This window comes from Strongylocentrotus purpuratus, unplaced genomic scaffold (genome assembly GCF_000002235.5).
Source record: "Strongylocentrotus purpuratus isolate Spur 01 unplaced genomic scaffold, Spur_5.0 spur5_scaffold_10, whole genome shotgun sequence".
Taxonomy (NCBI): Eukaryota; Metazoa; Echinodermata; class Echinoidea; order Camarodonta; family Strongylocentrotidae; genus Strongylocentrotus; species Strongylocentrotus purpuratus.
This window is the reverse complement of record NW_022145595.1, coordinates 24,934,668-24,957,288: the sequence shown is the minus strand read 5'-3', so window position 1 is coordinate 24,957,288 and position 22,621 is coordinate 24,934,668. Positions and strand designations below refer to the sequence as shown.

Genomic DNA, 22,621 nt, shown 5'->3' with positions numbered 1-22,621 from the left:
CTCCACCACCACCACCACCTCCATCATCATCACCACCACCACCACCACCACCTCCACCACCATCACCACCACCACCACCACCTCCATCACCACCACCACCACCTCCATCATCATCACCACCACCACCACCACCTCCATCATCATCACCACCACCACCACCACCACCTCCATCACCACCACCACCACCACCACCTCCATCACCACCACCACCACCACCACCACCACCTCCTTCATCATCACCACCACCACCACCACCACCTCCATCACCACCACCACCACCACCACCTCCATCACCACCACCACCACCACCACCACCACCTCCTTCATCATCACCACCACCACCACCACCACCACCACCACCTCCATCATCATCACCACCACCACCACCACCTCCATCATCATCACCACCACCACCACCACCACCTCCATCACCACCACCACCACCACCACCTCCATCACCACCACCACCACCACCACCACCTCCTTCATCATCACCACCACCACCACCACCACCTCCATCACCACCACCACCACCTCCATCATCATCACCACCACCACCACCACCACCACCACCACATCCATCACCACCACCACCACCTCCATCATGATCACCACCACCACCACCACCATCATGATCACCACCACCACCACCACCACCTTCATCATCACCACCACCACCACCACCACCTTCATCATGATCACCACCATGATCACCACCTCCATCATCACCACCACCATCATCACCACCACCAACAAATTACTTCATTGAAAAATATTTCCAATCAGTGAATGAAAGCATCTTACAACTCCTTTTGCAGTATTCTTTGAATGTTTTTATTTCTTATTTACATGTCCAATCATATATATCACTTACGACATTCATTCATGATCATATTTATAGAAGATTGATTGACATAAAATTCTCAGCTTTATACATGAACACAGTATTCTCTTTTTTTTTGCTTGGATGCCCTGTACTCGCATAGTGTACATCCAATGTATATTTGTTTTCCATAGAATACATTCTGTACATAAAAACAGAATACATTGGACCTTATTAAGTACATACATACTATGTACACATCCAACATCTGTACAAAAAGCATTTTGAAATTATGTATAAAGTTAAAAAGATTTCATTTGTGGCAAATATACTCTTAGAACATCATGGTGTGATTTTAGGATATCAAGCATTTCATTTTTTTAAATATAAATATATAAGGTGAATAATACTATAAAATTTTGAATGGCAGTTCTTTAAAAAATCAAATGACTGCCTCAATTCTTTACATTTAAAGAACATTGATAGAAAAAAATGTTATGCAAAGGGGAATACAGACCTTAAGTTCAGAAAATAATCTGAATAAAAGTCAGGCAGCAACAAAATTTGTTAGTTTCTTTTAATTTCTGATCCAGGATCTTTTGTTAGGTGAAGGTGTTTTGTGAAAATCCAAAAATTCCAACTCTAAAAGAAGTACCATTATTTCTTTTTTAAATAAAATGTGTCAATATACATATAAAATTGGGCAGTACAATTTCCTTATGCTACAAAATTATTAACCCCCTACATAACTAATCAATGTTTATCATATCATTTTACTCATACATTTACATGGAACTGAATTGAGACAAGCCTGGGCCCAATCAACCAATAGTTTAAGATATCAGGTCCTCCCATTCACTTCTAATTAGTAAGCCATGATCACTAGACCTAAATAAATACACTAGTCTTTAAAAAAAAACTAGATTTGTTCTTCACATACCAAAATAACTAGTCTATTTTGTCTTGCATTAGCTACTGTTTCATGGTTTTGTGATGTGATAAAAGCATCTATTTACTGTACAGATTTTCTACTGTTTTGGGATCAAAATGCAGACAGCACGACAATATAAATCAAACAATCTGCAATTCTACTCTTAACTACTTTGGCACAAACTGAAACAAACTTTTCAAAGACAAGTTAATCTAAATTTAAACTAAGTTAGGAATTAATGGTCTGGTTTACTATTTTAGATTTTCCTAAAATGTGAGATAAATACATCTATTTTGAGAGAAAAACAGTGTCTTGTTAAAAAATTGGAAAGGAATACAGTATATTCATTCTCCAATGTGGTACTTGTATAAAAGTAAATGTACACGTCTCTACAAGTATCTGCATGTATCTAACAGGGCACTTTAGAGTACACTTGTAATATGCTTTTACAAAAAATACAGATTTCATATTCAACTATGAAACAATTACTACCAGATATACAAAGATGCTATGTAGTACCAAGTGGATATTTATATTCAGCCTTCTGATGTAAAAATAACGGAAATGCCATTGACAAAATTTGGTCACAATGAGAGTTTTAAAAAAAGGGACTACTAAACGATCGATAACAAAAAAGAAACCCTGCAAATGCTATTAAACTGAAATATTAAACCACAACTTTCAGATGTAAATGAACGGATGCGCAATGTACTACATGAAATCTCTTTAAAACAGTATGCTAAAATGATGTAGGTAGGAGACTACACATCTTTTAACAAAAAAATACCAACAACCTCAACAATTCTATTATTGAAATAAAAGAAATGTATTCACGATTATTCACAGTACTACTAAAGTTACAACTTGGGCAAGAAAAACACAATAAACTGGTTCATTTTTATACTTAAATTTTTCAATTACGTTTACTTCTTTCTTTCTGGGAATCTTTGAAGTAGAATATCATTCAGGAATTGCAAAATAAGTTATTTGTATTTTCAGATAAGCCTGACAAAGAAATAAGAAGCAATTTACAATATTCCTGTTTGTCATAAGTGATTTTTTTCTAACTTGACCTGTCAAGTCCAGACCAGAGATTTCAAATATCCATTAACAAGATATATCATTTTATCTGGTTTATATGACGACATCTCGGATAAAAGCACCATTACAATGTGCAATTTCTTAATAGTGGTTATGACAGAAATGATCGTTCATTTCGTAAAATAATACAAACCCCTCGAACAACAGAGGTAGAAATACCATTATGTAATCAATGGCATTCAGGGCTTGCCATAACAACAGGACTAAAGGCAGAACAAGTCATTAAATAAAACAAGAAAAAAAAAATCCATTTATTCAATGGTAATGCTTTGTAAGGAGTTGTAAAAGTCCTCTCAGAGAGTAATGGAAATCTTTTTTCCAGTCCGAGATTTAAAGGCAGTATTCCTCTCCTGGAGGTTGTCATCTTAAGATTGGGATCACATCAGCCTCTTCAACTTCCTGAAAAAAAAGCTCTTTGTTCTCATCACTTGACATTGTGGATCCTAAATGTAGACGCACCATTCACATCCTAGAGAATGGGTACCAGTCTTCAAGTATTTCATCAAGATTCGGATCACATCCCACCTTCCATCGATGTGCTCTTTGCTCCACTATTGGCCATCTTACATAAGGTTTCCGTCCCACATAGTTCGTCAAGACTTGCTTGACATTCTGATTTGATCAGTCCTTCTTCCTCTTCAAAAGTACGCCCTTTGCTCCATCACGATCTTAGATGCATCAACCTCATCACACAGGTGATGTTTCCAATCCCTGTTTCCTTCATCCTCAACATCAACATGGTTGGCAAGCACTTTTTACGATCCGTCGCTTGTCTATGCGGACGACTTATTGTCATTCGGATAAACCAATAGTTCAAGCTGACAACACCGACCTCCCGATAGCTCTCTTTGTCTCTTCATATGAATGATTCAAATTCTAGAGTTCACTCTCGTCGCAAGGTGTGATAGCATCAGCCAGTTGTCATGGTAACCATGCCTATGATGACTTTGATGTCGTTGATGTACATTTCAACCTGCAAGGTGGAGACAAAAGAATAATTCAATCAGTAAAATTGGAATAGGGACTGACATGAAATTATTTCAAGTCTCTGCATTGATACATGTATACATTTGACCAGACTGGGGGAACACAAGTAGCTTTGGTGTACATGTGATGAAGAGGCTTCTTGTGATGGTGTCTCACAGTACTTGCTCTACAATTTCTCACAAAATCAACGTTCTTGGTCAAACTATGTCAAATTAACATTAGTCTCTTTTAAAATCATAATTCTACATATGCTACATGGTATACATGGTACATGTACGTATGATAACTACAAGCATGAATTTCATATGAATTTTCTTGATACAAACAGCATGGACAATCCCCCTTCTAAAAGTAATTGTACCAAATTCCATTCCATTGCAATCAACTTACTTGAGAGATTTGTACTGGGACTTCTCAAAATCAGTCTCTGGACTTTCGCTTTCGTACGAGGCAAGATTGAGAGCTGTAAGAGGAACAAAAGTAATACAAAGGTTAATCAAATGATAATAGCTAAGTATGTATTACGATCTATTTAGAGTCAGAATGGCATTAATTAACTCATATGTGCCCTTCTTGCTTGTAACAGATGATTTTTTAAACAATCTAATACTTTTGAGGGCTATGTCATGCTAAATAAATATTTCTCATGTTACATATACATTTCAAAATAAAGTACAATTTTTTTTTTTTTTGGTGATAAAATAAAAATCAATAATACATAATAAATTACATAAAGATAAGTGGTCAATATAGAGTACTGATTTAACCGAGAGAAATATGATGGGACCTACAGTTCTATAGCAGTTTAACATTTTGTTGTAAAAAAAAATGTTTAGTGAATTCATAACAGATGTAGTGTCATTTGAGGGCAAATTTACCAATTATAAAAGTTACAATTTTGCAGTCTTATGGGAAATAATGGAAGAAAATCATTGATAATTTGTGTATACTTACAGTTCTCTGAGAATACCGGTGCAGTGAGAAGGTAGTTAAGGGCTTGTCTGTCCCTGGGGTAAGGGCACTCTACGGTCTTCCACGAGATGAAGTTTGTCACCTGCTTTGCAAGCTGCCAGAATTTCTGTACATGAACAAAAAATATAAAAGAAAAATAAGAAACAATTCATTTAAAAAATGCTCAAGACTATAGATGATGCTTCAAAGTAATGTTAGTATAATGTTAAACATTAAACACAAATGTTGAAAACTTTTGTTACTGTCAAAAGATGATGAAATAATATGAAACAATTCATTTTTTGAGTTGTTATTCTTCACATGTCTAGTCACCAATGGTAAGCTTCATTTGAACATTAAAATATATCGTGATATAAATTGGTGGTCTAGGGTTAGTTGTTACTAAATTCATTTTATATCATCAAGGTTACATATAGACAAAATATCAAGGAATCTTTGCTTTCTAAAGAACATGTCATGGTGAGAGCATCCAGCTCTAGTTAATCTAAGTCTTTGTGAAACAGGCACCTGATCTATTTATAGAACTTGCACAGCCTCCATCTACTCACCTGAAAGTTGAGGTAACCGTTAGCCATCTTATTGCTGCATCCCTCGTTGAGGAAGTAGAGATCCTTGACGAGTAAGCTGAAGAATGGGATGACAATCTTATCGCAGGCGCCTTCCTGGGCACTCATCGCCCTCTGCATGGCGGCTTGTAACGATTGTCTGTAAGTTGAGAAGTTGGATGTGGGATCCATTTGATGCTACAGAGAGGAAAAAATAAACGAAAGTGTCTTACTCAATTATCATAATCCTTTTATTATTGCTTATTTCTACTTCATCTTATAACTTTATCAGACAAATCATTAGACTTTAATTTTTAGAAGTTTTTTTTCAATGTAAAGTTTAGAATTTAAATCTAAGTCAAATTAAGAAAAGGGTCCATTTCATGCTTATTTTCACTTCATAGCCGTGACACAGGAACACACATTGTATAAATCAATCATTGCCATTGTATACATATTATTTGAAATGACTGCCATAATGGACTTTTGTATCTGCTCTCTCTCTCTCTTTGCATATTTTGTTTAACTCATCGACTACAGGAATTCAGCAGTCAAAGGTTTAATATATATATATATTCACAGGACTGATTATCTTGTATTTAACATCACACGAAGGCTTCTTTAAATCCAGTAAATGCAATAGAAACTGAATCAAAGTTGAGATAGATATTTACCTCTAAGCAGTCAAACTTGTCTGTGTTGACCTTGTTCCATGTCTTCTTTAACCTCGCAACAGGGCACATGTTAAGACCAGCTGAAAAGACAAGAAAAGATTTAGTAAAATATTAGCACACAACAAATAAAATGTGAGCTTCAACTCAACACAGTAAAGATTGTATTGCAACAAATCATATTAAGTGTTTTTCTTGACAGACAGGATAATATAATTATACTCATTTCACTTTATTCATTTCTCTCATCTTTTCTTTAAAATATGCTGTGAGCACCGATATCGGTAGCCTAGCAGAGCCGGGGTAATATTGGAGCGCTTTGAGCACCTTGCAGGGTGGATATGTGCACTATATAAATATCCAATATATTATAATTTATTATTATTATTATTATTATTATCAAGCGTAAACACTCACACATGATGGCCATGAGAGAGTTGAAGTTGCCGATGTTGAAGCACTCCCGGGCGACGTCGGTGAAGTACTCGATAAGGCGAGCTCGATGCTTCTTCTTTATGTGCATGCAGACCTCTGTGGCCACCAGGAAACTGAGTCGGTTGAACCACTCGACGTACGCCTCAAGGTTCTTGGTCCTCTTTAGGTCTTGGAACTTCACCGTCTACAAGAATAGAACAAGGAAATTACATGTTACTTTGAATAAGATTCTGAAGTAAAAATTTACTTTAGTAGTTAAGTTACTTGAGAGATTTCAGTTTCAGATTCAGTTTTATTTTTCATTTCCAACAGAACAGTAATTTTGACAAGAAATTGGGTATACAATTCAACATTCAATAATATAATACATGTTACATGGTTTAAAGTTATGAAATAGAAAGTATACATAAAGTTATTTAATTCATGAAGAAAGAAAGAAAGGTTATTATAGGTGCACAAGTACACTGTATGTGTCCTTTAACACGTTAAAAGAGGTAGATAAATAGGTCGATCATGTAATAGGGAGAACAAGTGTATACCGGTACAAAGAATGATCAGTAACTGAAAGTAAAGTTATTAACATGTTGATCATTGATTGAGACAGTGAGATGGAAAAAGAGAAAGAGAGGGAGAAACATACCTGACCGTCGCCATCGTTTTGTTTGATGAAAGATTGCACAAACTCCTCTGGCCCAATATTTGTCAATCTTTCCTGTAATCATAGAAATTATAAAAAATGAATATAATCAAATCAAAATCATGCATAAACATTCTATATCAGTCACTATTCTATACCATATGAGGCATATTTTTTAAGAGTGCAAAGTATAGAAACAATTATAAAGATAGGAATTGGGTCATGTCCATAATAGGGCAGTAAGGATTCAATTGTTTACGTTTAGAAATTTTAAAAAGGAAGTGGGACTACTACACAAATGATAGTTATTTTATAACCACAAATTGTTAGTTGTGGTGAGGATTCTTTGTGGGATACCACACAACTACCAATGAGATAAACACCAATTGTTCACTGTACCAAGTGGCCATTGTTTAGAAAGAAATTGCTCTTAATTTGATGTAAACATAGAAACCCCCAACTTTGTCATCATCAATCAATGACAATTTCAATACATCATAATAAATATCCTTTTAAATTAGACTACCATGTCCAATGTCTTTTAACCAGTTTCCTGCAGACACAACCACACAATTATGAAAGAAGAGCTAGTCACTGCATGTCATTGACCCAATATTGTGCACATACATGTAGAAAAAAAGAGAAAAAGAGACTGGGCCCAGGATGATATAAATACTGATGGGGGTCTCACCAGTTCTATGTGTGTAAGCTGCTGGGCTAGGACATGGGGATGCGGACAAACGTCCATGATGTTCATCTGGAAAGAGGCAGGGTTCGCTCGGAGGGCGTGCATCCTTTCTGACGCCGCCGTGTTGACCCTCGCTAAGACATCTTCGTACTTCTCTAACGTGGCAAGCTGTAAAGAAGCAAATATTGAGAATAAGATTAAATCATTCACAGTTATTAATCTGTCATTATCAGTTTCACAATTGCTTTGGACTTTGTTTACAATCGGTATTTCTCATACCTAAAAAAACATAAAACTAACATGTATGATTCCATTTGTGGCAATTGAAATGCATCCTAATTATAAAAATTATTAAAAAAATCAAAAAAATCACACCCACTAAGATCTTCCATTCAGTTATTACTTGTTATATTTCCTCCCATTCTCTATATTAACCTCTCAAAGGCTCCCACTCATTAACCCACACACTTTCCCATGAAGGCAGGTACTTCAGGTTTCAGCGATAGAGGGATTCATCAATTCAAGATGGATGAGATACTTCCTTGTTGTCAATCACTTTCTCTTCTTCCTTCCTCATCCCACGCTCCTCTCTAGATCACAATATCTTCCGTGTCATCAACCCCTTTCGGTCTTAAAATATCTTTTAATTTCTCTCAGAATTCAATCCTCTGTTTTTACAGGCTACACAACATCGTTCCTCGTAGGCGTCAGCATTATCTTAACCATTATCCTCCCACACCTAATAATGTGTTTTCTTTCATTTTTCATTTTTCATTTCCCGCTTGATCGTTTATCTTCAATATCCTTGGTACTTCCTTGAGAAAAGAGTTTGTTCTCTTCTTTCATGTTTGATGAGTAGCTAGTCAGTAGTGTAGCACTAAGAATCTTAGAAACCCCACGATTCTAATCTTAATATAACATCTACCCCTTCTTCTTACCCCTACCCCTCCCTCTAACTCACCCTTCTAATCAAGCCCTGCATGAGTTGTCCGGCACTTTTCCTGAGGGTGGGGTCGATGGCGATGCACTTCTGTGTGATGTCTTTGAGATGTCTCATCATCCTTTCGTCTCTATAGTCGTATGGGAAAGTCTCTGTCCACTCACTAGAAGGAAAAAAAAGAAAATATTTTAAATATAATAACTCAATACCGGTAATTACTTCTTCAACAATGATCCATTTCAGTATGGCATAAATACCATCAAATGAACAGTATCTCCAAGAGCTTCAGAAACTACTACCCTTACTCTGGCTCCTATGGCTGTTATCATGAGCTGGGTAGAGAGATATATACTTGTCAAAGGACAACTACTACAACCAAGGACTTAACACTTTCGACTACTCAATTTGCATTTAGAGGACGGTGATCGTGCGCTGAGAGGTAGAATGACTAATAACTCCACTGGTTAACAACCTTCTGGCTCTCGGCTGGTGTCATTAACTGGAAGTTTATAATGACATCCTAAATATTATTATGATCAACTACATCAATGACAGCAGATAAAAGTACATTGCATCCAAACTGGCCTCACTAACTTCACTTTTGAGCTGCATGCATGGCCATGACCGTATGAAACTAACAATCCCTTGAACATAAATTCATTTTCTTAACCTAGGGTTACCAGCCCCGGGTGCATGAGGTCACGCTAGACAGGAAGTACAATGAATGAGTGAGGTCACTCTCTCGCCGCTCTTTCCTATCGGAAGTTATGAAAGGCTGGTAGTAATTGGAGGCCTAGTTGCCTCTGAATGGGATCAATCTGATCATAACAGAAGAGTTTTATTGCCCGTGAATAATCGTTGTAAATCCATTCACGTCCTCCGGCTATACATTCCAATTAGTAATTGAATAGAAGAGGAGACAATAGAATACAGGTACAAGTACAGGTATAGATAGAATCCTTTCTATTTGATAATGAATCCATTTGCATCGGTACGTATTAATAGGAGCACTATCTGCATTGAATAGCCAAAAGAAAAACTGCATGTTTGCTTACTAAGAGTGGTGAAATGTTGGCTTAACCCCTCTACACTGAAGCTAGTATACTTTGTACACATACCCTAGTTTAAACCCATTATGAAAAAGTGATACCGGTCTCCAGTGAGTTCCACTTTTTCCCATGAGTTTATCGTTCTATTCAAAGTGCAAATGCATAGCTTATACACTTGCCCTAGGTTCATTTCAAGTTCGCTTTTAAGTTCAACTATCCAGACGGTTGAATGACAGTTGACGTTAAAATCAAACTAGCCTAACAATGATAGATTCAAAGAAATTGTCACTTACCTCAGTAATTGCATAAGATTTGGACCAAACTTTCGGACAACTTCCCTGTCGACGTCCTTCGATGTTAGCCTTTGTTGTCTGATGCACACCTAAAGGGAAATTAATTTAATTCAAATCTTTAATGTTGACTTAATCATCAGCTTGTCGCCCTGTTCCTTAATTTTTAAGATTTATTAGATCTTTTTGAACCTGCTATCCTAATTTAGAGATGTGATGTGTGTGATTCTCGGATACCAACTGACTATTTTCGTGAGAAGGGTGGCATAGATATAGGAACCACAACGCTACCATCACAAATCACCATGGTTATAACCATGCAGTCCAAAACAAACAATGGAATATCAATTATGAGAAGTGTAAACAAATAAGCTCGTCAATGACAAAAGGAACAAAAAAGCCACAACGTAACCAAACGCTAGCTATCCTCCCACACATGTACGTATAAATTATATTACGTTGTGTTGATTGTATAAACAAGACGACGTACATCACAAGCACTGGACCAGGACTCGTGTTGCACACTTAATATAGCCCACTGGTACCGGAAGGAAGAGATAGGCTTGAAGTATTTTAATGTTCTGGCTTCATGCAGGCAGTATTTCCTGGTTATATTTTCTTATCCGATAAGGAACTAACAGATCTACAAACATTTACGCCCCCCCCCCCTCCTCTAAATATAATTCATATTAAAAAAACAAACATTTTATATGAACAAAATGGAATATTTCCTGTATCTTTTGAATCTCAAATTTGAATATGCCAAAGAAAGAAATTTGTGAGCAAAACTGAACTGAGGGCCGCTGAAAGAGATATAATCATGGCACACATGTATGGTCAAACCTGTCTTAGTTGGCCAGCACCTCTCTACAAAGGCAACCTGTCTATTGTGGCCATGTATTTTGCCTCCCACAAGAAAGAAATATGTATTGTAGAACCTGTCTAGAAAGGCCACTTGTCTACATGCAGTGGCCATTTTCTCTGTTTCCTTTGGTTGGCCCCAATAGACAGGTTTAACCGGATTTGAAAATCACTTCATTTATGGGCCGGAATCCCAATGGTGGATGAATGGAGTTGTGTTCCTACAGAAGGACCGTTCACAGGGGAGCATAAGTGTTAACCCTTTGGCCAATGACTTCTCTTATTCCCATAGGCTTAATACAGGGGCCATCCGGTTCCGGTAGGTAGAGGGTTAACCTACCTGGCAGACGTCATTGAGTAGCTGATGTGGTTTGATGTGTAACCTCGATGTGAGCAGGAATGCAAACAGATACGTCCTCTGCAAGAACAAAAGAAAATATGGAGAAAAAAATTATGATAGAATGATACTAGATTTGGTATTGAATATGAAATGATCTGTGACATTGAGAGAGATAGAGAGCATCAGTGGAGCTTGGCAGAATCCGGCTGTGTAAACAGTAATGGTAGAAATGATTGTTTTACGTCAGCTCTTCTATCAGAACTAATTCTGCTCACTGAAATGCATGACTACAAATAAATGTTTTTCATCTCAAACATTTCTCTTTTCAAAGTAACAGCTTAATTTGTTGCAAGATGGATTTTTTTTTACTGGCAACCTAGCTAAAATGGGAAAATGGATTGAGTATTAAAAATAAAATTCAAAATTAATACAAATTAAAAAAACCTCTGCTTATCTTCAGTCAGGTATAGCAATCAAGAGATCTTTGATACAACAACATAATTTTTTTCTCCATAAACTAACTAAATACTAAATTCAACATAAACATACACCTGAGAAGGATTCACAAAATAGTAACCTGTGACAAAAGGAAAAGCCACAACAATGTGTGGGAGCTCGACTAGGATTACTACTTTTGACACTCCCTGCCTCAAATCTGGTTGCCACGGCAATGGCATTGTCACAGGTTCATGGTCATATTTTTAGCCTCCACAGACTGTGACGTCTGCTGTGGCCGCAGGGTGAGTTACGCCTCTCGGGAGCGATTAAGAAAGGTCAACTTTCCGGAAGTGGGAAAATCAGGGCTGGACTTCTGGGGCAGATCGAGAGTCTGTGCTCCCCACTGGCCTGATGTGATGAGTTAGGATTGAAGGGTGGGCTGGACATGGACATGAAGACAGGATACATGGATAATTGATAAAAGCTACCTTCAATAGGGGTACAAAAGATGGACAATCGATAAAAGCTATCATTAGAACGGGGCTTCATATGATACAATTGTTAAAAGCTACAATGAAAAGGGGTAAAGGAGATGTACTATTATACATGTAGTTCATGTTCAATTGATAAAAGCTACCATGGAGAGGGGAAATTGAGTGTTTACTTGTCTGGAGAGGGGTATCACATTACTAGGGCTGTCTGCAGGTGAGGCAAGGATATGAAATCAGGAAAGGAGGATAATTGATACAAGCTACCAAGGAAAAGGGGGAGGTAGGATAGATGCATGTTAAAAGCTATGATGGAAGGGGGTAAAAGATATATCAAGATCGGGGCCCTTTTCTTGACCTGGCTTCAAGTGGGGTGAGGATATGGGATCAGGAAAGAAGCATAATTTATAAAAATTCTCTGACCGATCCCCGGATCATGCGTTTCACTGTCATCTTTGTTGTGTGTCTGATCGATACTGTCAAAAGTTGTTGACTTATAGGCCTAGTTAGTCTAAGCCAGAATAGCTATTTTTAGAGGGGCGACCAGTGAAATTTTCTCAGGTGATATAACAGGTGAACTCTGACTGTAAAGTTCTCTTCATTTCAATTTTCGTACCCACTGAAAATACTATAGCAATCCACAAAACAACAGCAAAAATGCCATGTACCATACTCTGAAAAACACAAACAAATCCTTCTACAAAAACATCTTTCTGCTATCTTTCACGTGATCAATACATAGGAAATCCAAGTGATATAATTGTTAACCAACGTGTCTACATGCAGTTTGGTTGTATTATTTTATTTTCTATTCTCCCTTCTTCCGAGGTACCTTCTCGGAAGTTCATGGATCCATGAAAAGTACTCAATTCATTTGATTTCACACCACTGAATTGAAGCAGTACATTAAACGCCTACGCAAAAGCAATAGCACCTGAAATATCAAAGCGAACAAAAATTTGACATTTCCATCAAATTCACTCATGGAATTTTGAAAGCTGGGTAAAATACCACTGCACTTCGCTGCCTCTTTCTTATTGGTAGCGGCTAACGATTTCTTTAGCTGACATTTCTACGATGAAATTACAAGGAACAGACAGACCTTGAAACTCCATTGCATGTACAATAATTTTTTCATTATCACTACAATGCATAGCCAGACGTGTCAGTAATATTAATGTTGGATTGTGATAGTCTAAAATTCCAGCCCCTTTCTAAGGGTGTCGTTTGCATTTTTTCAAACCACACAGAAAATACCAATAAAAGGTGCAAATAAATGGAAGATAAGCTCAAAAGAAAAACATTCTCCTAGTCAATCACTGTCAAGCTGATTGAACTGTGACCTCTTCTTCTTCTTCTTTTTTAAATAGAAATGGATGATTTCGTGCATGATAAAACTTGTCTAATCTTTCTATAGCGAGAGGGTTGGTTAGAATCACAATCGCTTGATTACCCATTTGTACAGAGGGGCCTCAAATGAAAATGGGAGGGGCACTCCAGAACGAACCAAAAAACAGTTTAAATACAAAGTAAAATCAAGAATAATGATTTTTTTTAAATCGATGGTTTAGAAAGGTACAATTAAGGGTGTCTCAACTTTATTTTGTACATCCATTGTCTACTTGTGTATATTGGATGCTATCCAAATTGTCTTTTCATCCTCAAATTTTGGTACTCCTTATTAGTCATCTCCTTTCGAGAGTTATACATCGTATGAAAACCAGAAGAAAAACTTTTTTGAAGAATTCAGCTCTAATGGAGCCCTATCACAAAAGAGAAAAGTGGACTTACATCTGGGTAGTATGTTGCCGTGGGAACGAGATGCTGTACAAAAGCCTCCAGTGTCCCTGACGTGAGGATGCCATCTTGGTATACCAATGCCTGCACAAAAACAAAAAGGAACAAACAAATAGAGAACGTTTAGTTTCAAATCCATATTATTTCAATAACTAAAACAGTTAAAATTCAAACAAGGTACACAGCGCTGCAACAAAAATAATGAATATATTTTTATAATCAAGGTATGATACTTTTCCACGAACTTCTGCAAATGAAGAAAAACATACCATCAGAAGACGGAGCAATTACTGATTATCCTACAGATTGCCAAGCAAGACCAGCAGTATGGTCCTAACACAAAATATCCTCTGGATACTGTAACAGACACTCTCCAAACAAGTATCCAATCTCCTCGTGTTCCATGAAGACTTCCATCAATACAGGAGCAACGTAAGCTGCACGCTGTTTATTTTCCCCATAAAACAAAACCTACATCCAGTTTGATGTCTTCCATGAAAGACCAGATCAAACAGACACAGTTGCAGTTTTTATTAGACTGTCATCAGCCTGATTCCTCTTTCAATAAACATTTGTAACCTTTCCACTTTCTATACTCATACTCGAAACTTCCCTCTGGTTCTACGACTTCTATTCACAATCAAAACCAAGTTCCAGGGCAGACAGTTACGACAGATTATTCTGTCAAGCCAATTTTTTCGGAGAAGAGTCAAACACAAATAGATTTCTTCACAATACAATGTGATGTTCAAGCAAATAGAGAGTTGTTTTTACACCAGCGAGATTTACAACATAATCCTCCAAAGGTTAAAGGTCAATCGCTGATAACTTGGCTGAGGGAAAATCAACAACATTCCTGTGGTGTCTTGGGACCTGAATTCCATGCATTTCTGACCCTACGTGACCTTTCTCTCAAGTTTATCACCATGGATACCCCCATGCACTTGGAGGTTGGGACTAGGAGAGTAAATAAGTCATAGGACTAACATGGCTTTGTGTAGTCTTGGGGCGCGTTCATGCTTGATTTTGACGGCCAGAATCAGGCATCTGTTACGCGTTTAGTTTAAAACACGGTTGCGTCTTAGCTCACTTTTGTAGAATCACCGAAAAACGGCGATCACGATCGCCGATCGTAAACTCACAAAAAGATGCGTTTACAATTTGTAAACGCGTTTAAATGGGGTCAACGCACTGACCTCTAGTGGGTCTACGTAGCATGCACAGTGAAGGTTTGCGAATCCAGCTGGAAGACCAATTAAGGCCACACACGGAGAATTGCCTGGGGAGCCAGAGAAGTAAGCATGAACACTACATCGTGGAACTGCGATCACGATGAGCGTTTACGATGAGCGTTTCAGATCGCTCATTCTGCCTTCAAAATTTAAGCATGAACGCAGCCTTGGTCTGAGACAAGAATCATGAGGTATAAAAGTTTTCTTTTTAGTGCAATACATCAATATCTCTTTGGTATATACAGAAAGATATTTTTATATGTACATGTAGTTCAAATTCAATTTTGGTTTCTCTGCCTAATTGAATCTGCAGCTGATTTAAAGTTTGTTCTGGGAAATAATCAAAATGTGTAGGTAGGCATTATTTTTGTACACATACGTGTAGATGCATGCATGCTGTTCATGTATATACATCTTAATAACACATTCAATTTATTCAATGTATGGGTCTAATTGTGGCCCACTTAATTCATGACCACATGACTAACAAGCACTAGTAAGATATCCTAGAAAATATTACAAAATTAAAAAAATCACACATTTAAGAGTTGCTGAACTCTACAAAGCCAAACTCTACTCTCAGACCAGCAGTACGGTAAGTGACCACATCATTATATTCCAAACACTTTACAGAATCACTTTGAGGAATCTACCAGTCGTTTCAAACCACCAACAACTCTCTTGGTGTTTGCATCATTCACTATGATAATGATGAGCCTTACCAATCAACACATGAACAAACTTTGAAAGAGGAAGCCTCAAAACAACAGTTCGCTAACCTAGATAGAGTCTTACTCATCCCTTGATATAGAAGCCACTTTTCCCACAAGTCATGACTCACTTTAACCACTATCAAAATAACAGAAACCCGTGTTTTCCCCATCAATAAACAAAGAAAATATTGATAGGGCAAAGATGGTGTACATGTGTGGCATTATGAAAGTTGAGATAGTATTGGTGTCCTTCTAGAGCCACCATCAGTGAATGAACTCCATGTTTATTTGCCTTCTCTCAAAATTTCATCAAATATATACAGGTAGGTACGTTTTCTATCCCATATGCCTACCCATTTCAAATAATTTCTTTCTTTCGCTCAATTAAACAAAAATGAACATGTACATCATTTCAAGTATAAAACTGTATATACAGTCACTTACAGTGAAACAAAAAACCAAAAAAAAAACAAAGCTAAGTTGAGTTTCTCATTCCTGTATCTGCATGATGTAGCCCCAATATTGTTGTTTGTTTTTTTGGTGCAAGTCTGAAACTGCCTCTGTCTCTCTTTTATAATTATCAATTTATTTCTGTTCAAGTTTTTCAAACTCCATCCCCTCCCCGTCCTATTATTCTAAGCAGGTCACAACATTCAATTGCACCAAAATCACTGTCCTCCCCCCAAAAAGTTCAAAAGTTCTCCCTTTGCTTTGGTAAGCAAGTTCAACTTCAAAAACAGCAAATGGCAGGGTGATTGCTGAAGCAAAAGTTGTTTTAATCCCGGTCCAGCGCCAGTCTTTGCATTGTGACAGGAAACAACAGGAAATGGCCCGGATCTACTAGCAAATAAAGAAAACTGCTCCCAGCATTGTGCAAGAAGACGATGGAAATTTTTCAGTTTTCACACACTGCCACATATTTCTGTCAGAAATTGTGACCTACAATACCAGAGAAATTATTTTAGAGTTTGGAGCTGGAGGCACCAAACAAAAATGATTGGCTGTCACAATGTGCATGGACTGTGTGAGTATAGAATAGGGATTGAAGTTCAACCAAGGAGTTACTCCTTGGGACAACCTCAACCCAATGATCTACTGTGAACTTCTTTCTGTTCTAATAGCGGAGCGAGAGCAGATAAATTTCACAGTTGATCAATTAAAAAAATAACGGACAATCTAGGCTTGTGCAATATTACATACAGAAAGAAATAGTACATTTGATAAACATGTACATGTAATTGTCTTTAAAAAAAAAGGAGACAAGCAATTGCTATGAGGTAGGAGTAGAATACCATACATTTGTATCATACACTAGCCTATACAGTGTGCATGTACATTAAGATCGTAAGATCTGCCAAGTAAAAGACAACTGTGGGAAGCTCCAGATAATTGTTAGACAACTGTTGAATCTCTAGACGAGTGTAGAGTCTATCTTACAAGACTTGATCAGAGTCAGTAGGGTATTAAGAGATAAGAATAAAAGCTAGAATCATTCACAGATGCTTACCAATGTATCCATATAAAGCAATTGAATAAATCAAGACTGGTTAAAAAAAGTTAATGTTTTATGGTCAAGCTCCTATCCTACAACTGATCAATCACCACATACCTTACTCTCTTGAAGAATAAGACCGAGCCTTTTCCGTTCTCCAATCTTAGTTGTTAATTCCTTCATCACTTCCTTCATGATGTGCACTATCTCCTCCAATAACAGATGCCAAATATAGACTTAAAAAGTCTTTAAATAGTCTCAAAAACAGGTTTAAAAATCCCTCAAGACAGACAATGTCGACAAAAAGAAAGCAGTGTTGCAACTCTAATGTTGAGTCTCGTAATTGATGATTAACTTCAACTAATTTTAAGTCTACTAGCAATGTGTTCATCAAGACTTCTAGACTGATGAATGCAGATGTCTGGATGTCAGCGTTGCCTTAAATAATCTTTCTAGGTTTCACTACCGCATGCGTATGGAAACCTCAACTTCACATATACCACCAGAACTGCTCCTCACTCTGTACACAAGGGCACTACCTATGGACGGACGGACGGAGAGGGAAAACACTCGCCTTGCGGTGAAATTCCCCTGCAACTTTGCGCACTTGGGACTCTTCCCCTTCAATATCAATGACAATTGATAGTATAGTATAGCCGATTAAAAATAGATAGTGAGATGGCATATCACGAGCTGTAGTAAGTACACTCAGCAGGCTATTATTCTAGCCTCGCTCCGCCCCCTTCCGCTCTCTTCCTCTCTCGGCAACGAGCTACGTAACGCAACTACTTCCCGCCAAGCTCCATATTAGTGATCACTTGATGATCGAAGCAGGATGTTTATAACCGTGGCTATTTTTGGTTTCAATTAATGTGTTTAATCTCTTAAGTGATCTACAATAAATGAGCTCAAGTGGTGTTTACGTGAGACTTACAATTGATGAAGTCATGAATAAATAACTATTAATAACATCACATGTATAGTTCTTTCTTAAAGACTGATACTGAAAAAGGGGTATGACCATGAAGTTGATTAATAATTCTTAAAAAAATTAATTTAGTAATCAAACTCATCTTCACTTTCAATACAAAATGCTTTATTTTATATAGGATGAATAGCGTGTGTGGGCGGGCCGTTTATAGTGGCATCCTCCCAGTGGAGAAACTTTCATTAATAGAATTTAAGTTAAAAAACATCACCTGACATGAAACTGAGAATGTCATTTAAGAAAGTAATCTTAATTATACATCAATAAATATATAAATCATGACCTAGTAACATTTTGTTGAATGAGGAATATATCTCATGATCAAACAAGTTTTTGAGTGACATGTGGTTTGGGGTAGAGCTTTACAACCATTAATTTTCTCTAATTCTCTTAAATAGTTTTTGTTCTATCTAATGTGAATATATACTATAGCATTCAGTGAACCAAATATTTAGTGCTTTAGTATGCAGTACACTACATTACAAGTATTTGTACTGCTACAATGGAAATGTGTCATTCAAAAGAAATCTGCAATGGAAATTCTGTTAAAATCTAATACATGATATCACTAAAGGCATAGAAACAACTTATAACTTAAAAGGTTTATTTAAAAGATTTTTTAATAATCATTTCAATCTTCAATAAATCAACTAATGAGGTAAAATCATACAGCTATATTGAAGTCAATTTTACATCATCTTTGAATAAGCTGGAAGTGAATGCAGTAAGGGTTTTGAAAATTATCAGAAGTCAGTTTTTTTTTGAATCCCCAAACAATATTGGATTACACTGTCTTACAGAATAATAAACAGGCAAGTCACCAGGATATCACATGGTTTATGCAGCAGTTATCATACTTTAAGAAATCTATAATTTTCTTCAGGAACAAAAGAAGAATCACAAGACAAGTCCCCTGCCCATGTGACAGACCTCCAATTACAACTAACCAACAAAAGAAAACAATATCATGGCAGGATTACCGAACAAACAAAGTTATTTGGGTTTGGAGCAGGACTTTCTACAGGATATTTCAACATTCACTTTCATTTTAATAGCGCGTTCAACGGTCGAGTTATGACGTTGTTCGAGGATCAGGAAAAAGACCCTTGTATCTACTAGACTGTTCAGACTCAGTTGAAATTTTTACTAAAACTTGCATAAAAGATCATTGCATACAGTAAGAGGCATACAGACTTTAGTATAGATAATCAAGCAGAAACTGGTTTTGATGAGGTCAGTTGACACGACAGCTGGCCATTCATCACTGTGCGCTTACAATTAGCCCCACCCATTTATTTTTGTAAAATACACTGTGTGAAATTTCGACAAAACAGACCCTCATTCTTTTTCTATTTTTTTAAAAACAATACTCATTTACATATGCTTATACATACATGTATGTGTACGTGGGTTTCGCTACACAATATTTCATTACAAGTCATTCAGAATTTTTTAGACTAAAGGTAGACAAATTTAATTAGTTATCATATAAATCATATACAGTACCTGTATACGATTTTTGTATACTGTAGCTACATGTATACAATGAATTTCAGTAGTCTGAACTCAGCACACTGGTATTGGCCTTCACAAATGGGGAAGTACCCGACATTGCCAAAGACATTTTGTTTTTATCATATTTTTTAGCCTAGTTGCTGGTTTGAGTAATGACGTTGGAAGTCAGGAAAAGGACTTGTATTTCAAGGTATTATGAACTGGGAAATACCACAAATGCCTGCCCTTGATAATGTTTTAAGCTATTTTCAAACATATCTATATAACAAATTTAAATTGATCTAATGAACAAAGGCCCATAATCATGTAATGTACATGTAAAACAAATAATCTATGATGATATATTTTTGCCCCAAATGAAATACAAATGGGGGAGGGGGGGGGGGGGGGTACCGGTATGCTGTTGAAGCCTCGAAACCCTTACCAATTTAAGGGTCATTTGGGGAGATTTTTCTTGAGGTAGAACCCATTTTTCGCATTTTTCAGAAAAAACAGACCCATGTTAATTGTTAATGGATATTTTTTTTTTTAAATAGGACCCATGTTTAGGGATTTTTTGTGAGAAAGTGACCCATTAGAGCGGCACACCCCTGGATGTCTTAATATGTGAGTACCCCCCCCCCTCCCCAGCGTTTATCCCCTTTTGTATTGAGACTATTTTTACATAATGACGATATCGCACTTGCTTTACTGGTATTTCATTACTGGACCTCTGGACCATATGAAACAAGATATCATTAATCAAATTTAAATAGACTTATCATTGTTGACTGAATATTTCAAGAGGGTAGGTTATCACTTTCTTTTCACAAGGGAGGTATAATTAACAACTGATAAAGTTGGAAGCTTTTGATTACTGATGTTTGTCTCAAAACCCGGACTCTGCCGTTATTACAAAGCTCATGTTTTTACTTTCACTTTCCCTCTTGCACATGTGATCTGATATGATCTGCAAAAATTATTATTTTTAATAAAAAATATTAGGGGAAGTGCATGGGTGGGTGGGTTTATCAGCAGAAAATATCAATAACAAATTATCGATGATTGCTTTTCAATAGTTTGGGGATTCTATCTCAGTCACATGCCTCCCCATCAAATCAATAATTTTCAATTTAATCCTTGTTTGGTGGGAATTTTTGTATGTGCATACAGTAGTGGTTGTGAAATAGGTCTACATGTATATATATTTGTTTGATCAAGGGTATCATTGCTTTGTAAGATTTAAACAAAAATGTCAAGTGTCTATACTTCTACACTTCATATCATTAATCATAAGACTAACATTATGAAATAAAGAGGGAAAATGAAAGGGAAATTGGGATTAGGTTGGGAAATTTTCAGGTGTCTGCTTGAAGAAAAAATGAATGCCAATGAAATCAAAAGTGAGAGTAATGATCATGCTTAATTGCGTTTATTACCCAGTACTGTTGTGATTTTATCTTCGTACATAACAAGATTGTTGGTGTAATTCATTTATCTGTATCATTTATGATCTTTTTATCCGATATGGCAATCCCCTCATTGAGCAATTGCAAAAATGTAGTAATGACCTAAAATTTTCAGTATCTACAGTATTTAGCTTAGATTTTAAAAAAGCATTGAAGAATATCTATCATTGTTAAAATAGTTACATCGCATACAAATAAAATACAAGAGGAAAGATAGATAGATGGGGGAGGGATGAAGGGGTGAAATAACAGAGGGGAGCGGTGGGAGAGGGAGAAAACTGAAAAGTATTTCTAAAAAGCTCAAATCTGGTCGAGGAAAGATGCAGGCCTATCCTTAGAGGATGCAAAATATTGGAATCAAATTGAGATGGATACATCAAGGTTTTTTTGTTTGTTATCCATCCAACTGCTGTAATGTGACCTTCCAATTCACTACACTACAAAGGCCCAGGAGAATAGTGCTGGAATCATTGGTAAACAGCGTGACATTGAACTGAAAGGGAAAACATGTTCATCTTTATAAACGCAGACATACACACATATAACTGAAAAAGTACAGTGTATTAGGACTTGAAAGGGTTTCCCCCCAAAAATGGCAGCATAACAATAGTTAATCACATTCACAGACTGTCCCTACATGTACAAGAAGTGTACAAAATACATTAATATATCGGACGGATGATGAAATCTCCTTTATTTTCCTACACAAGTATCTCAACACATCTTTGTGAAATAGTTTTTTTAAATTTCTTTTAATTCTATTTGTAATCTAAATTTCTCTATCAACCCTTTGATACACCATCCATTTCACATTCTACCTTGGGTTAACCACCTTTACCCCTACAAGCAAAGACAGGGGTAACAGAATCTGGGCGTGGCTCCTCCTTGCCCCCATCACCTCTCTAAGATTAAGGTCTCCTTACCACCATAGCCATGGCAATGGTGATTTATAGATCACATTCTGCTGGAACATAGACCCCCCACAGGGATCGCGTCTGCTATTGTCCCATCCAACCATGAATCATCAAAGATTCTCATGATAAACTAATTTAAGATACTGGGTTATCTTCTTAGGGATGACTAGGCTGATTATTTTCTTGGTCTACAAACACGGAGATGGTTATCAACCCCAAACCTCAAGTTCAAGCCCAAGCGTGTGCATGTCCACACCAATCTCTACTGACACTGTCATTTTAAACTGTCAGTGACAGTTTAAAATGAATTTTGATTTTTGTATTTT

General features: G+C 36.8%; 1 protein-coding gene across 4 annotated transcripts in view; it reads right to left on the bottom strand.

Annotated features, from left to right (window-relative positions):
* Positions 1–810: 810 nt before the first annotated feature.
* Positions 811–22,621, bottom strand: part of LOC584304 (ras-GEF domain-containing family member 1B) — a 39,830-nt gene continuing 18,019 nt past the window's right edge. For 2 of the 4 annotated variants that reach the window (XM_030979862.1, XM_030979864.1), the window contains exons 2-13: positions 13,988–14,077; positions 11,271–11,348; positions 10,073–10,161; positions 8,752–8,893; positions 7,794–7,958; positions 7,106–7,177; positions 6,448–6,649; positions 6,034–6,113; positions 5,363–5,557; positions 4,797–4,920; positions 4,233–4,305; positions 811–3,828 (exon numbers count right to left, since the gene is read on the bottom strand). In XM_030979862.1, the coding sequence (XP_030835722.1) occupies positions 3,792–3,828; positions 4,233–4,305; positions 4,797–4,920; positions 5,363–5,557; positions 6,034–6,113; positions 6,448–6,649; positions 7,106–7,177; positions 7,794–7,958; positions 8,752–8,893; positions 10,073–10,161; positions 11,271–11,348; positions 13,988–14,077 (1,347 nt within the window). In that variant the 3' untranslated portion in view covers positions 811–3,791. Of the gene's footprint in view, positions 3,829–4,232; positions 4,306–4,796; positions 4,921–5,362; positions 5,558–6,033; positions 6,114–6,447; positions 6,650–7,105; positions 7,178–7,793; positions 7,959–8,751; positions 8,894–10,072; positions 10,162–11,270; positions 11,349–13,987; positions 14,078–14,262; positions 14,288–17,547; positions 18,150–22,621 lie in introns of those variants that run through there. The other 2 variants (XM_030979863.1, XM_030979865.1) reach the window with 2 other exon arrangements.